Source organism: Meleagris gallopavo, chromosome 17 (genome assembly GCF_000146605.3).
Source record: "Meleagris gallopavo isolate NT-WF06-2002-E0010 breed Aviagen turkey brand Nicholas breeding stock chromosome 17, Turkey_5.1, whole genome shotgun sequence".
NCBI classification, from domain to species: Eukaryota; Metazoa; Chordata; class Aves; order Galliformes; family Phasianidae; genus Meleagris; species Meleagris gallopavo.
Genome location: NC_015027.2, coordinates 1,471,339 through 1,485,398, shown reverse-complemented (window position 1 = coordinate 1,485,398; position 14,060 = coordinate 1,471,339). Strand labels below are relative to the sequence as shown.

The 14,060-nt window shown below is 39.4% G+C and overlaps 1 protein-coding gene across 1 annotated transcript; it reads left to right on the top strand.

Moving 5' to 3' along the window:
- The first annotated feature begins 307 nt into the window (after positions 1–307).
- On the top strand, positions 308–13,765 carry ANKLE2 (ankyrin repeat and LEM domain containing 2). The gene is made up of 12 exons (XM_010719991.3): positions 308–803; positions 2,059–2,250; positions 2,835–3,028; positions 3,204–3,392; positions 3,661–3,783; positions 4,152–4,218; positions 4,888–5,069; positions 6,169–6,275; positions 7,142–7,335; positions 7,793–8,519; positions 9,078–9,209; positions 10,846–13,765. The coding sequence occupies exons 1-12, from the start codon at positions 338–340 to the stop codon at positions 11,081–11,083; spliced, it is 2,811 nt and encodes a 936-aa protein (XP_010718293.1). The 5' UTR covers positions 308–337; the 3' UTR covers positions 11,084–13,765.
- Positions 13,766–14,060: the final 295 nt, after the last annotated feature.

Below are 14,060 nucleotides of genomic sequence, written 5' to 3'. Positions count from 1 at the left end.
CATCAATTTTCAGACATAGATGTTCTGGGTTAAATTTTCACAATGAAAGTTAATGCTTAATGCTAATGAAACTTAAAAGGAGCAAAAGAGAACAAAATGTATGTTGTAAATACTTTGAGGTAGGCACAAGAGGAAGAAGAAACAGTGTAAGTCTGATGGCTTAAATGCTATTAATGAGTTGGAAAACATTTTGCCTTCTCTGTATCTGCCTTAATCTCATCAGAGTCAGAAAAATTGTTAAGAGACACTTTTTTTCTTTGGTTTAATACAGCATTAAAATAATAGGAAAAAGACTTTGCAATTAATCTCATCTTTTTCTCCTCCAGGTCAGATAACGATGGATGCGATCTTATCCCGCTTGAAGCAGCTCAGCCCTGATGAGCTTAGAGAAGAAGTTGTAAGAGCAGGACTGAAGTGTGGGCCTGTCACCTCGACTACCAGGTTTATCTTTGAGAAGAAATTGGCTCAGTTTTTATTGGAGCAGCAAGGAACGTTGGAAGAAGAAGGGTCTGCGTGGTCAGAGGGGGCTGCTGGGAGCGACCCGTCCGATGGCACACACACAGCTTTGAAAAGTGCTGCAGCGAATCACAACCATCATGGAAGTGTGTCTGAAGAGGTCGACTTTGGGTACTGTGTCGGGCTGAACCCTCCAGAAGAAGAAGCTGTGGCACACGTGAACTGTTCGGCTCCTGCCTGTGGGGCAGGACATGTAGGCTCACAAGGCAGCGCTCAGACACCATCCAGAGATCCACCGCTATACTACGGCGTTTGCCCCGTCTATGATGACATACTGGCAAGAAATGGTAAGTAGCATCTGTGTGCTCCTCAAATCTGCTCAAATCCAGTACGTGCTTCTCGTATCAGGTACTATAAGGAAATACTCTTTTCTCAGCAGTGCTTTCCATAGCATTCGGTTGCACATCAGTTGAGGTAGTATAGGCAGGTGGAAACCAAGTGTGGGCAAAAAACGTTTGCAAAGCATGAATGCAAATGATTTCAAGTGATCAAAATTGTTATGACTCCATCTTTTTTCTTCTTTGAGAAAGGGAGAGAGAAAACTAGTAGTAGCAGCCTTGCAAAAAAAAAAAAAAGAAAAAGGAAATAATTTCTCTTGTGCATGCTTTAATTGGCAGAAATTATTTATGGGCATATCTGAATTAGTACTGAAATAGTAAACATTTGAACAATACAAATATATTACAATAGCAATATTTGAAAGGACTAAACTTTATTATTAAGAAATGTATTTTATGGATGGATATGTATTTTATGTATTTTACTTTATTTATAATTATGGACCTAAATTGAAATTATATTCTATGAAGTCTTCTTAGCAATCTCTGTAGTCAAACTGAGAGTTCAGTGGTGCTTAGGTACTGCAGTGAGGAGGCAGTTGTTAAAGAAAATGTTACAGGAGGTGATCAATAGCATTAACATTTGTTGATTTTAGTAGCATGGTTACTTAAAGTTTAGAATTAATGTTGTGCTCTCAGTTGACTCATTTCAGTCACTTTGGAAAATCAGGATGGTCTTCTGAGACACTGGGATTTGTTCTATGTTTGTTCCAACAATATTCAGATGTCTTTAGTTGAACAAAGTAACTTGAATGCAAAAGGAGAGGAAGGAGAAGGGTTTGATTAATATCAGAGGTTCTTTTTAGAGGTCTTACAGTGATGGCAATGGGTCACTTAGTAGTTGAACTTTCTGTACAGAGCAACATGGACAGAAATGCAGGGTGAATAAACTCCTGGTTCGCTTTTCAGTCTGGGTGTGAAATACTCTCTTGTTGATGTAGGCTCACCTCTATAAAACAGGTACTCATCTGATGAATGTGAGTGTCTGAGCACTGCACAGATACCCCTGATGTTACCTGCAATGTGTAACATTCTTCTGGTCAGTTTTCTAGAGGTAAAATTTAAATCGACTTTGACTTTCTGGCTTTGTTTGTAGAGAAACACTGTAACCAAACTGTAAGGATGGCTTAATAATTTCAATCTGTTTCAATGAACAAATGTGAGATTACTTGAATAGCTTAATTTTGGCTGTACTGTGTTTCAGAGAGAATACATGTTTATGAAGATAAGAAGGAAGCTCTCCAGGCTGTTAAGATGATTAAAGGTTCACGATTTAAAGCGTTTTCAAACAGAGAAGATGCTGAGAAATTTGCTAAAGGAATCTGTGATTACTTTCCATCTCCAAGCAAGTCCTCTCTGTGTTTGTCTCCGATGAAAACAGGAGCACTTAACAGAGGTATGGAGAGTATTCATCTGTACAGCAGACACAATATAGAGTGGTAGTTTTTTGAGAGAAGGGAATCAGTCCCTTCATTAGCAGTGTGCTAATGACAGGAAAAAAATTCAGAGCGGTGTTTTGAAACCTCTGAATACTTTGAAATGGGTCTGATGACAAATTTGTTACTTTTAAAAAATGATGATGATTGTACAGTTTTGCTTGAAGTTTACACTAAAAACTACTGCTTCTCTTCTGAAGCTGAAATGTTAACAGGCTGCATGGACAGAAAGTTCTTGTAGAACTTTCACCTTAGGCTTGGGTGGAAGCAGATTAGTAGTTGTGAGGCTGTTTTAGACTTTATTTTGGACTAAAAAACTCTATAGGTTGATTATGTTGTATTTTCTTCCCTACCTCTTATTACTACCAGGGTCTTAAAATGCCAATAACCTGTTTCTTTTTTTCTTTTTTTTTTAAAAGAAACTTCTTTACATTAAAGATGCAAAGTTAATAGATAGTTTGGATTAAATGCTTGTGCTGGTGGTATGAAAATAGTGATCACTGAAAAGAGAGCAGCTAGAAGCATGACACTTGTGTTTTAATAGATGGCTTATGCTCACTTGAGATGGAAACTGCTAACAAGGAAAGGGCCAACAGTTACAAAAGTCCACGCACCCAGGATCTTACTGCGAAGCTTCGGAAAGCTGTGGAGAAAGGAGATGTATCAACATTTTCAGAACTGATTTGGAGTAATCCTCGCTATCTTATTGGGTCTGGAGACAATCCAACAGTTGTACAGGTAAAATAACTAACTAACTAAATAAATGTATATCTCCAAGTTCTGATCTAGTGATATGAGTTTGAGGCCTGATAAGCGTAACTGGAATGGATGTGGTTCCCTGCTTTTCATTTCTTCCCTGTGTGCAGGTGTAAGCAAGCTGTTGGATTTCAGTTAGTTCTGATTTATTTTTCAGGAGGGGTGCAGGTACAACGTCATGCACGTTGCTGCCAAGGAGAACCAGCCTGCTATCTGCCAGCAGTTACTGGAGACTCTGGAAAATCCTGAGTTTATGCGGCTGATGTATCCGGACGACGATAACACAATGCTAAGGAATCGCATCCGATACATTGTTGACCTTTACCTCAATACACCAGATAAAATGGTGAGATTTGGGGTGTGTGGCAGTTCCTTATTATTATGAAAACTACCATAAGGAAACGGAAGGGAGAAGAAAAAGCGAATTGACCATTTTAGCAAAAGTTAGCTGGTCATGGGTTTTCTCCAATAATTGTCGTTACTCCACAGTGCTGTGGGGAAGGATCTATTATGAGCCCTGTTTGTTTGCTTATCCTAGCTTCAACATAAAACATACGGTATTGATGTTATGATATTTTCAAATACATGTGAATTTTCTCTCTTTAATGTCACAGGGATTTGATACTCCTTTGCATTTTGCCTGCAAGTTTGGGAATTTGGATGTTGTTAATGTACTTACCTCACACCCGGCTATTGTAAAAAACTCAAGGAATAAATATGATCAAACTCCAGCAGAAGTAAGTCTGTCCGTGTCCACAACAAAGTCAAATGCCAAAGCAGGGTTTTTCAGCTTTGAACATTGACAGACTGCTTATTACACAGGCTGAGCTACCAATGTCCAGAGTGAAAATCTCTGGGAACGTTACAAATAGTTTGTGTTGATTATCTCCAGAACAAAGTTCTGGATGTTAGGATTCACTGCTTTTTATTTATAGTGTCTCTTTTATGGATAAGTATGTATTGTAGTGGTCAGTTACACTCTGAATTAAAAGAACTGGATGAAATGGGTAAAGGCCAATAATGTGGCTGTTGAGAAACACCTTGCAGTTGATTGGAAATTGATGTCTTTTGTTTTATTAGTAAAGAACTAATGTTTTATTAACAGGTAGTTTGTGAGAGAAGCAAGAATAAATCTGCAGAATTGAAAGAAAAACTGAGAGAGTATTTGAAAGGTCAGTATTCAGTTTAAACTACACCAGGCATGTGACATACTCTGTCAGACTCTCAGTGTTTTCTGTTGGTTTTCTGTAGCATTCCTGTCCATAAGTGATGTACAGTACTGTGAATATCAAAGAGAAGCTCTAAAACTGACAGGGAACAGAAAACTTATTGTGTCTTTTAAATTATGTGGTTGGTACTCATACTGTATGGATTGCAGGATTTTCCTCATAGCTCTCTGTAACATAGGCAACCATTATTTTATTCAGCATGTCTACAGCAGAAAACATTTCTCTTAAAGCAAACAAAAGACCTCTACAGGTCTGGAGGTTCCTTGGTCATGTTTGAGGTCCACGTGGTTTCTCTGACATGAAAGTCTTCCCTCTCTGTCACATCCAAGTTTGGGCATCTGTAAAACAGCCTTTGAAGCTGAGTGAAAATCCTTTTGAAACTGTTGTATGTATCAGTGCAAACATTTTTGCATTTGAGACAGAAGGGAGCTGGACTGAAATACGATCTGCAAGCAGCCAATAAACACTGAAACAGTGAATTTGAATTACATAGTTTTACTGATGACATAAAGTCAGATTAAGGTTAAATATAGAGGTGTATTGATTTTCTAGGAGGAAAGAGCAAACTAATACGACATCAGTTTAAGAAAGCTGGGTATTGTTTTATTCAAGGTCGATACTATGTACCACTTCTGAGAGCAGAAGATAACTCCTCAGCTCCTGTGATCGGTGCGCCGTGGTCACCGGATCAGACAGATGAAAATCCCCAGGCAGCTTTGTCCAAATACCCGGGCAGCCCCAAAGATCCCGTGTTGTCCATACGAGCTTTCGCAGGCCCCATGAGTCCCTCCAAGGTAAGGAGCTGATGAGAACTGCATGTGACATCAGTGCCAGTTTAATGAAAGTGGAGCTGTGGATGGGATTAAAAAAATTCTTTGTCTCTTTTCTAGAGTGTTTGAAGCACTTCAAATTTACTTACTGAATTCATGTGAACATTTTTTTTCTAAATGGAAATAGTGACAAGCAAATAGAAGGTATTGGATAGTTCTAGAAGAGTTGTGCTTTTATAGTAGAAAACAGTCTATTTTTTTTTCAGGTGGAATACTGGAATGCCAGTTATATGTCTCATAAATTAGTAGGCATTTATTGACTCATTTGCTTAATATGAGCATGTGGGCAGTAGGGCAGCTGCAGGTACAGTGGGAGTGTGAGATGTCGTGTGATGTTTGAGCTCTTCCAGGTCTGAGTTTCACTGCAGTGCTTTCTATGTTCTTTTCTTCTAAAGATGCTCTTTGGTCAGTTTTCTGTTCACCTGCCAGAAATGTAAACATGTTTTATACTCTGAAAGGATTTGTATGTCATGTAAGTAAGGCATTATTTTGGTTGCTGGCAGATACTTCTGATGTCTGAACATAAAGGCATAAAGCTTGGGAGTTTGCAAAAATCCGTTCATTCCCTTTAGGAGTTCAAACAGCAGGAATATGTTACGGTAACTGATTCCAGTCTGAGGAACCAGCAGTATCTATATGAGAACACCTCCTTTGTGCCTTGGAAAGCACTGACCAGAAGACTGTGTGTCATGAAATAAAAGTGCAGTGGTGTAAGGCATGCCTCTTATTTCCCACTGCACACAAATGAAAACCAGTTAGACTTCATATCTAGCCAGGTTGCTTCGAGGTGGTTATATATCATTGTCATTCTTTTAATAAGCAAGCAGTTATGAGACCACAGAAGTAAGGTATGAGATGTATCAGTAAACATACAGGGAGGAGTATCTGCCTTTAGATCCCAAGTGAGACTTTTGTAGCAAAAATTGAGCAATACTGGTGGCAGAAGCTGAGACCAAGCACAGCAAAATGTTTTCTAGAGCTATAGGGAAGCATTTAGCACTGATTAACTTCCATACTGGGGCGGAGTTGGGTGGGTTTTAAAAAATTACTTCTTTTTTTAAAGGCTGAAGAATTTCGCAGGCTGTGGAAGACTCCACCCCGAGAGAGAGCTGGCTTCTTTCACAACGTCAGGAAATCTGATCTGGAAAGAGGTGTTGAAAGAGTTGGAAGGTATCTAATGGAGTATCAGTACAGAAAATTAACAACAGAGTAATTAAAAGCAAAACAATTGTACTGAGTTACACAGTAAAACACACTCTTTAGGCAAATATTGCTGGAAATATTTTATGAAGTATATTGCAGTTGGATTTTTACTGCACTTTTGTCTAAACAGAATAGTTCAGGTAAAAACATGGGACCTGGCTTGGCTGTCCAGCTTTGGAAGTAAAAAGATATTTAAATTGTTACTGATAATATGTGTAGGATGCTTTTCTCAAATTCAGCTGATATGCCAGGAGATTTAAAACTATGCTCAGGGTACTTAACTCTGTTAAAAAGTAGCTGAATGGAAAGTTCCCAATACAAATGTTCTGCTTTTCTTAACTGTGTTGTAGCGTCCTTGCTGTTGAAACACTTTGTATCAGCAGCACATGCAGAAAACATACCTTGCTACAAGTGCTGGCCATTTCTTCCTTTAAGAAGTCAGCCTTTACTCCCTCCTACTTTCTTCCATTCCCAGTTAAAAAAAGCTATTGAATGGAGTCTTGTTCAAATTTTGCCTACATTAGTGTGGATTCATCTCTGTCTGATGTCTGGATACAGTCAGATTAAAAATAATAGTAATATGTATACTGCTAAATGTAAAAACAAGAAAGAAAATGGAAAACTGGTCTAGAAACAGTAGATTATACCATGCTTGGTAACAGTGTGTATGTGTCAACGATGTGTTGTTGCAGACTGTTGATTGTTGAGAATTCTGTTGCCTACTTGCATATTTATATTCCTGCTAATAGCTGATAAAATGTGTTCAGAAAAAGTTATTGTCAAAATAATATTCATGTCTTCACAAATGATTCGTTTTATTTTATTTATTGCAGGGAGTTAGCTCATGAACTGGGGTTCCCGTGGGTTGAATACTGGGAATTTCTGGGCTGTTTTGTTGATCTGTCTTCCCAGGAGGGGCTGCGAAAATTAGAAGAGTACCTGAGCCATCGGGAAATGAGCGAAAAGGCTCAGCAAGAAACAGGGGAAAATGAAACCTGCAACAGATACAAAACGCCACATCCTTCTGGTAAGGAAAGGGCAAATGTTACAAACAACAGGGTGTACCTAGGGAGAAGAGGGAGGGGAAAAAGCACGGTGTCCAGGGAAATTGTATTCACCTGTTGTGGTTGCTATTGTTCATCTGTTATCCAAACGGTCTGATTATGTTGTTGAAAAAGTAGCTAACGACAACATGGATGTAGGAGAATTAGAACAGCTCTCAGAAGATGTCCTTTATGTGATTGTAGCCCCTCAATGAAATTCCTGTAAGAAGACATCTCTACTTGCAGTCTATTTTTTACTCAGAGCATTTGGAAATTCCTTGGTAGAGTATGGAATTTTGTAATCTACAGATACTGAATAAGTAACTTCTTAAAGTAGAATAATCCTTTACACTTTGTGGTGAAAGGTGTGTATTTGTTCCCAGTTTATTTGATGGGAGTTGCAAGTCTTTTTACACGTTATTCTTATTAAATTATTTACAGGCAAGAGTAAAAAGTGCTGCAATTCTATTTCTGTTGGAGCATTTTTGGATGAGGATGACGATGACATGAGCTTAGAAGAAATTAAAAACAGACAAAACGCAGCACGGAATAACAGCCCACCTGTTGTGCTGAAGGAACCCAGCATTGATGCTATTGGAGATGCCGAGTGTGAAATCTTGTCAATGGAGCATCCCAGAAACATCATAGAAACATCAGCTCAGCCCAGGCTCTATGAGAAGGGGGTTTCTTCCAGCAAAAACGGATTTTGTAATCCTGTGGCCAGTGAAAGGATAATTGGTGACAGAAAGCATGTGCATGATGGAGAAGATTGCCTTGTGTCACCTGTTTGCAATTTAATGTCAGAATTTGAAAGCTTAACATTCCAGCCACAAGCGGGTGCAGGAGAATCAAATACCATCAGTGAAAGAATTAAGAACGAGAGAATTCTGCCTGAAAGAACAAGCCAGGTTAGGATACCCAAGGACTGGCTGGATAAGTCCTGCTATGCAGTTTCACCAGCGAGTTCTTCTGAGCCAAGTGTTACAGGGAAACCTGGAGAGACCAAGCTAAGGACAGAATATAAAATGCAGTCAGAAAGGGAAAGATTGTCTATGGAATCTGGAATCCAGACTAATGAGGCACAGCAGTCTCAAGAACCTCCTGCCCAGAAATTTCTTTTGAAGACTTCACCGGCAAATGACAACTCCAAGAAATTATTTCTGCTTGGGTATGAATTGTCTTTTCTTTGCCCTGTGTTCCTTATATGCAAAATGAGATACTTATAGTAATGTCATCACCAGCAAGGTTAAAATCATGTGATACTAAGCAACAACGAATTTATTAAGTACTACAGTGTTTATACAGTAGCCATATAGTTCTCTTGCTGTTAATGACCTAACTCTAGCTAAAACACAAGGAGCAGAGGAAATCTTTGTTTCCTAGTTACAGTTTCAGCAGACTGCTGTTTACCATTCACCTGACACCTTGGAACCTTGTGAAGAACCCGACTTAGATTAATACAGCATTCACCACACTCTTGGCATGTCCTCAGATCACATGTCCAAAGTTGTTTTTTCTTTTTTTTTTAATGAGGCTGCTGCATAATAATGGGCAGCCATTTACTTCTGGATCTGCTGAGAAGTGTTCCTAGGGAAGCTAAGGAAGTTCAGAGAGGAACACTGCTGATTTGTTTGCTTTTATTAGAATAAGAAGTGCTTTGGAATTGGAATGTCACTGCCTGGACAAATGTGTAATTCTCCTTTCATCTGGTTTTGTGCTATTCTAGGGAGCGTCCATCAAAGCTGGACAGTGACGTCTTAGCAGCTATTGAAGCAGTACAGATCGATTCCCAGAAGTACCCTGCAATTTACAGATGGAAACACGAGGTGCAGTCCTACTCTTCAGCTGACAGGCAAAGGTATTTCTGCAAAGTCAAACAAATGAGCTGAAATATTGTTTTCAGTGGGTTAACTGCAGAATAGCTTCAACAGTTAGGATTGCAGGCCTCACTACTCACAAAAACCTCACTTAGAATACTCAACTGCAGTAACTGTTAGTGTGCCTCAGTAATTAGTCAGCACGATGTTTTGGCTGGTATCTGTTAAGAAGGAAAGTTTACTGGTTCAGTCAAAATTCTTCAGAGCAGTAACCTCAGCATTTCTGTACTGCTATGCAGACAGAAAGCAGTGCTTTCAGTAGCACAAGTGTTTTCCAGTTGGCCAAGGTGCCAATTGCTCATTTATTACTTAGGACCAAGGAAGGATTCATGCGGTAACAGTGTCGGTAATTCTCTCCCTTGTGGATGCAGTGCCACAATGTATTGTTTTCAGGGACTGATGTGCAGGGGGATGTTCATTTATGATTTTCATGCATCTTATTTTACATTCTGTGACCCTATTCCAAAGGAATGAATAATGTCAACTATAGAACGTGGTCAGTTTTTAGAAAGAACGTCACTCTAAGCTACACAAGTAATGGTAACAATAGTTGGTATGCCTGAAAAGTTACTATGCACATTTATACATTTTATTTTGAGTGCAGCTGCTTTGGGGTACAGAGGAACAGGAGAAGCTGTGTGTGTGCCAGGCACCTGGAAACAAACAGCAGCTTCTGGCTGTGTTTCAAAGAGCACAATGAAGTAGAGACATTAAGTACTGGTGGGAGAAAACATCAGGCTAGCTAAGATTCTTCTGTGATTTACAGTGGAGTAGAGATAGATAGGCAGTTATTTCATATGCCTGGTTGATGCAGTGTCCTTGTACCACTCCTTCACTTTTCAAAGTCAAATTCTCTTGTTCCCCACCTGCTCTGATTAATTTTATGAAATAGGTTAATCAATAGGCTTCTTTTTCATTCTTACTCCACTAGCTGAGAGGTTCAAAGCGTTCTTCTCAAGTGCTAAAACTGCATGCAAGATTTTTAGGTGTAATCACTGTTCTATCACATAACAATCACATATATCACATAGAACAATGTAAAAACTATACTTTGAACTAATTATTTGACAGTGCCAAAGCTTGCTCTGTCAGCTCCTTCATTGTACAGTGGTACCTCTGCCTAAAGCACAACACAAAGACCAGTAGAGCTGTCTGATAAAAGTAATTCAAAAGGTTTTAAATTATCTGCATGCATACACATTATAAACCTTAATATATTTATTGTATCCATCTTATCTTATTACTTGTGTGGTAGCCACCACCAGGAGAACTTGACAAAAGAAGACGGGGCGAGAAATCATATCCATGCTGGTAGCTCTGGCACTAACTGAGCCACGGTCAGCTTTGATCCTGAAACCTTTTCTTGAGATGCTTCACAAACACACCTATTTCTTAATAGCCATTTTGGAGCAAATTGCATCTCACTAGTTAAGCAACACGTCTAAATAAATGGCACATACTGTGCTGTCACTTTTTCTTCTCAAACCCAGCTACTACCTCTTCCCACTGTTCTCTGCTTGTGCATTTTTTTCTAAGATCTCTTCAAGGGATTCTGAGAAAAATTACTGCTCTTCTTTTTGCAATTGGTAATGCAAAATGACTTTGTCTTTCTTTCAGTTGGCCAAGTCCATCATTAAAGGGAAGATTCAGGTCCCAAAGCGCAACTGCTTGCCCACCAAATGCTTCGGTGTATTCTAGTCCAGGAAGAAACAGTCCCATGACGGGAAGTCCGGGGAAACATGGCAATGCTGCCTCGTTCTCTCCAGACCTTGGGAGCCCTGGCCGCTACAGTCCTGCCTGTGTCAACCACTCTGTGTTAAAAATGCGTTATTTTTCAGAGCCTCCTGCCCACTAAACTATGATTCGTTTTCCTGAAACTTTAATTGAATTTTGTTTGTTAGAGTGAAGGAAAAAACTACAATACTACTCAAGTGACACGAGGTTTGCACTTGGCTATTTATTTTTCCTCAATTGAGGACAAATGTATGTTACAAAAACTGAATATATGTCTTTATGTCATATAGGAGATGATGACAGATTTCTGGTGATATGCAAGAAGTTAGTGAGGTCAGTGCAGTTGTCCAGTAGCTATGGCTTTTCCCTTCTTGCCCACAGGGCAATGAGCTGAACCTTGTCTTAGAGCTGGTGGTATTTCATTATCACCTGCTGTCGTTAGCACAACGACCTCATTAGCCCTCAGCAACTTTTCTTTGCTTGGGTAGGCTGAAGGAAGCACGTCAGTGAAACCTGACTAGAAAGCTTACTAGAAGAAATTAATGGCAAGATGTAAAATGTTCTTCTGCTTACAAGGGGGATGTGCAACTGGAAAAGCTTACAACAAAGCCTGGGTGGTGACAGCATTCCAGTGTGGGGTACCAACGTGGAACCCTTCAACATAACCAGAAAGGAGGTATTACAGCCAGCAGGCTGATGGAGATAGTTGAATACACACACACACACATATATATGCACACATACTTCTAGGTGTATGCATGTATTTACACAGCAAACTTTGAGTCTTAACCTGAGACTGTTAACATGATGTAATGAGTGTTTTAGTAAAAGGGCACTGTAGAAATACTGGTAATCCTTTCAATGGTAGCTTCAAGATTTAAAAAAATTAAAATTAGTCGCTTTTTCCCCACAAAAGCTTTTCTCGTTTGCAGAACATAATAATTAGTTATTGAAAGCACATCAGCAATAATTTCAGCAAGTTTACCAGTAATGTACCTTAATGGTGTAGTTTGTAATGCAGTACAGTGCTATTCAGTGACTCATGATACAGTTCCTCAGTTCCCAGCTGCTGAGAGGACTACAAATACTGGCCTACACATCTAAGCTGTCACCGTGTCTCCAGTCTGGACGTGGTAACCCATTTCTGTTATTCCTTCTTCAGCCTCCTGAAAGAATCACTCATTTTGACTGTTCACTGCTGAAGTTTCAAAACTCAAAGGGAGCTTTCTGTATTGAAAAAAAAAAGGGCAACCAGTCTTATCCTCACACCCTCGAACTAACTAGAAAAATTAATTACAGCCTGCCAGTGGTGTGCTACTTAAAAGGATGGGTTGGGATTCACTGGTGCCACAGAGTAAAAGTAACCTTGGACTTTGTAACCTAACTCTACACCTAAGGAGACAGTAACTGCAGGCAGGATGCCATCATGCAGTGCTGGGTCCCTTTGCCACAAGGGCTGACCCACAGAGGCAGAGCAGCAGGAGCCACACGCTGCCATGTTCTATGGCCAGCACACACTGCAGCAACTGTCCCACACACCCTTAAACAGGGTCTTATTTGGTAGAAACCTAAAAAATGCACTTAGTGCTTTTGCAAGCTTAACAGTGCCTTTTGTAACATACATTTTTAATTACACTTTTGTTCTTTTAAAAGTGAAGACGTGTCATCCACTCACTTACTTACGGTGGGGCACAAAAGTTTTTTCTTCTGAAATTTCTAAATTGAAGATATTTTAATGTCTCTTTTTAAGTTTATTTGGTGCAACAGGTCTACACTGTGGAAAAACATTCCTATTTTAGAAATTAATTATTTAAAAAAACTTACTGAGATTCTTCTTTATAATATAAGTCTTTTTCCAATGATCTGGACATCAGGAAGAGCCATTTTATCAGAGGACTGCCCTTCAGTGGTACTCCTGGCACCCAGCTTGGCTGGAGTCATTCTTGAGCAGATATTTAAGACAAAACATACTCTACTACATTGCTAACTGACTGCTCAACATTTTGTTGTTTGAGGTCTCTGTGCTCTCCAGGTGCTTTTGCAGGGCTCACAGTCCTACAGCTTTAGTTTTAAAACCTTTGGGAGGGGTTTGGTTATTTTTAATAACAAATTCAACATAAACGATGTCACTCATTGTGCAGAAATTATTCAAATGCTAAATGAAAATAATCACCTGACAACATGGCTAAGAGCATAAAGGCAAATTCCTGTCCTAAGCTGTGCAGAGACCTGGCCCTTCCTCATTTCTCACAGGGCAACATTGTGCTTTTGTGAAGTTTGTCAGAGCCAGCAGACTGATACTAACAAACACAGTAGAATTTTTTCTTTCTGTCCTTACATTTTTTAAGATCTTTTTTAATTATTTCAATGTATATCACTGCTATGTTTGTGTGTACACACCAAGCCAGGCAGAGGCACAACCCAGCCCCGCAGCACTTCCCACCAACCCCCTGCCTTCCACTTTGTAATTTTGTTTGGTTCAGCCCAGAGAATATTTTTTTAATTGTTACACGATTTGCATTACTCCAGTTGTACTGCATTTTAAGAGGTAGTTTTTCTAATAAACAATATATTTAATTCAGCTGTTTTTTAAAAGTAGCAGTTTATGTAGCAACTGATCACTCACAGTTGTGAAGAATGGAATTTGTGGAGACACTGAATCAGATTGGGGTTGCTTCAGTTCACTTCTAAAGGTGCAAAAGATCAGGGTTTTTTGTCCATTTGTTTGAATTAGCCAAGTGTCACATTACAAATACAGTTACCTTGCTTTCTATTCAAAAATAAACGAGTGCTCAAAGTGTCAGGCTGTGTTTGCTTCATGGTTCGAGGTGATAAGCAGCTGGGATCAAGGCCAGGTGCAGGCTGGTTACAGCTGTACAGGACTTACTAACATGGCCCGTGTGTGTGTGCACAGGGCAGTCTGACTGTGCATCTATGGAAGTAGGACCAGAATGTTTAAGAAGGAGGAAATCTGAATATATTAAAAATTATGCACTGAGATTTAATGCTCCTCCCACACCTCAACTTACGTGCTGCTAAAAGAAGTGGTTGTAGAGCTACAATACGATGGAAAATACAGCAGTAACAACAGGGTGGCA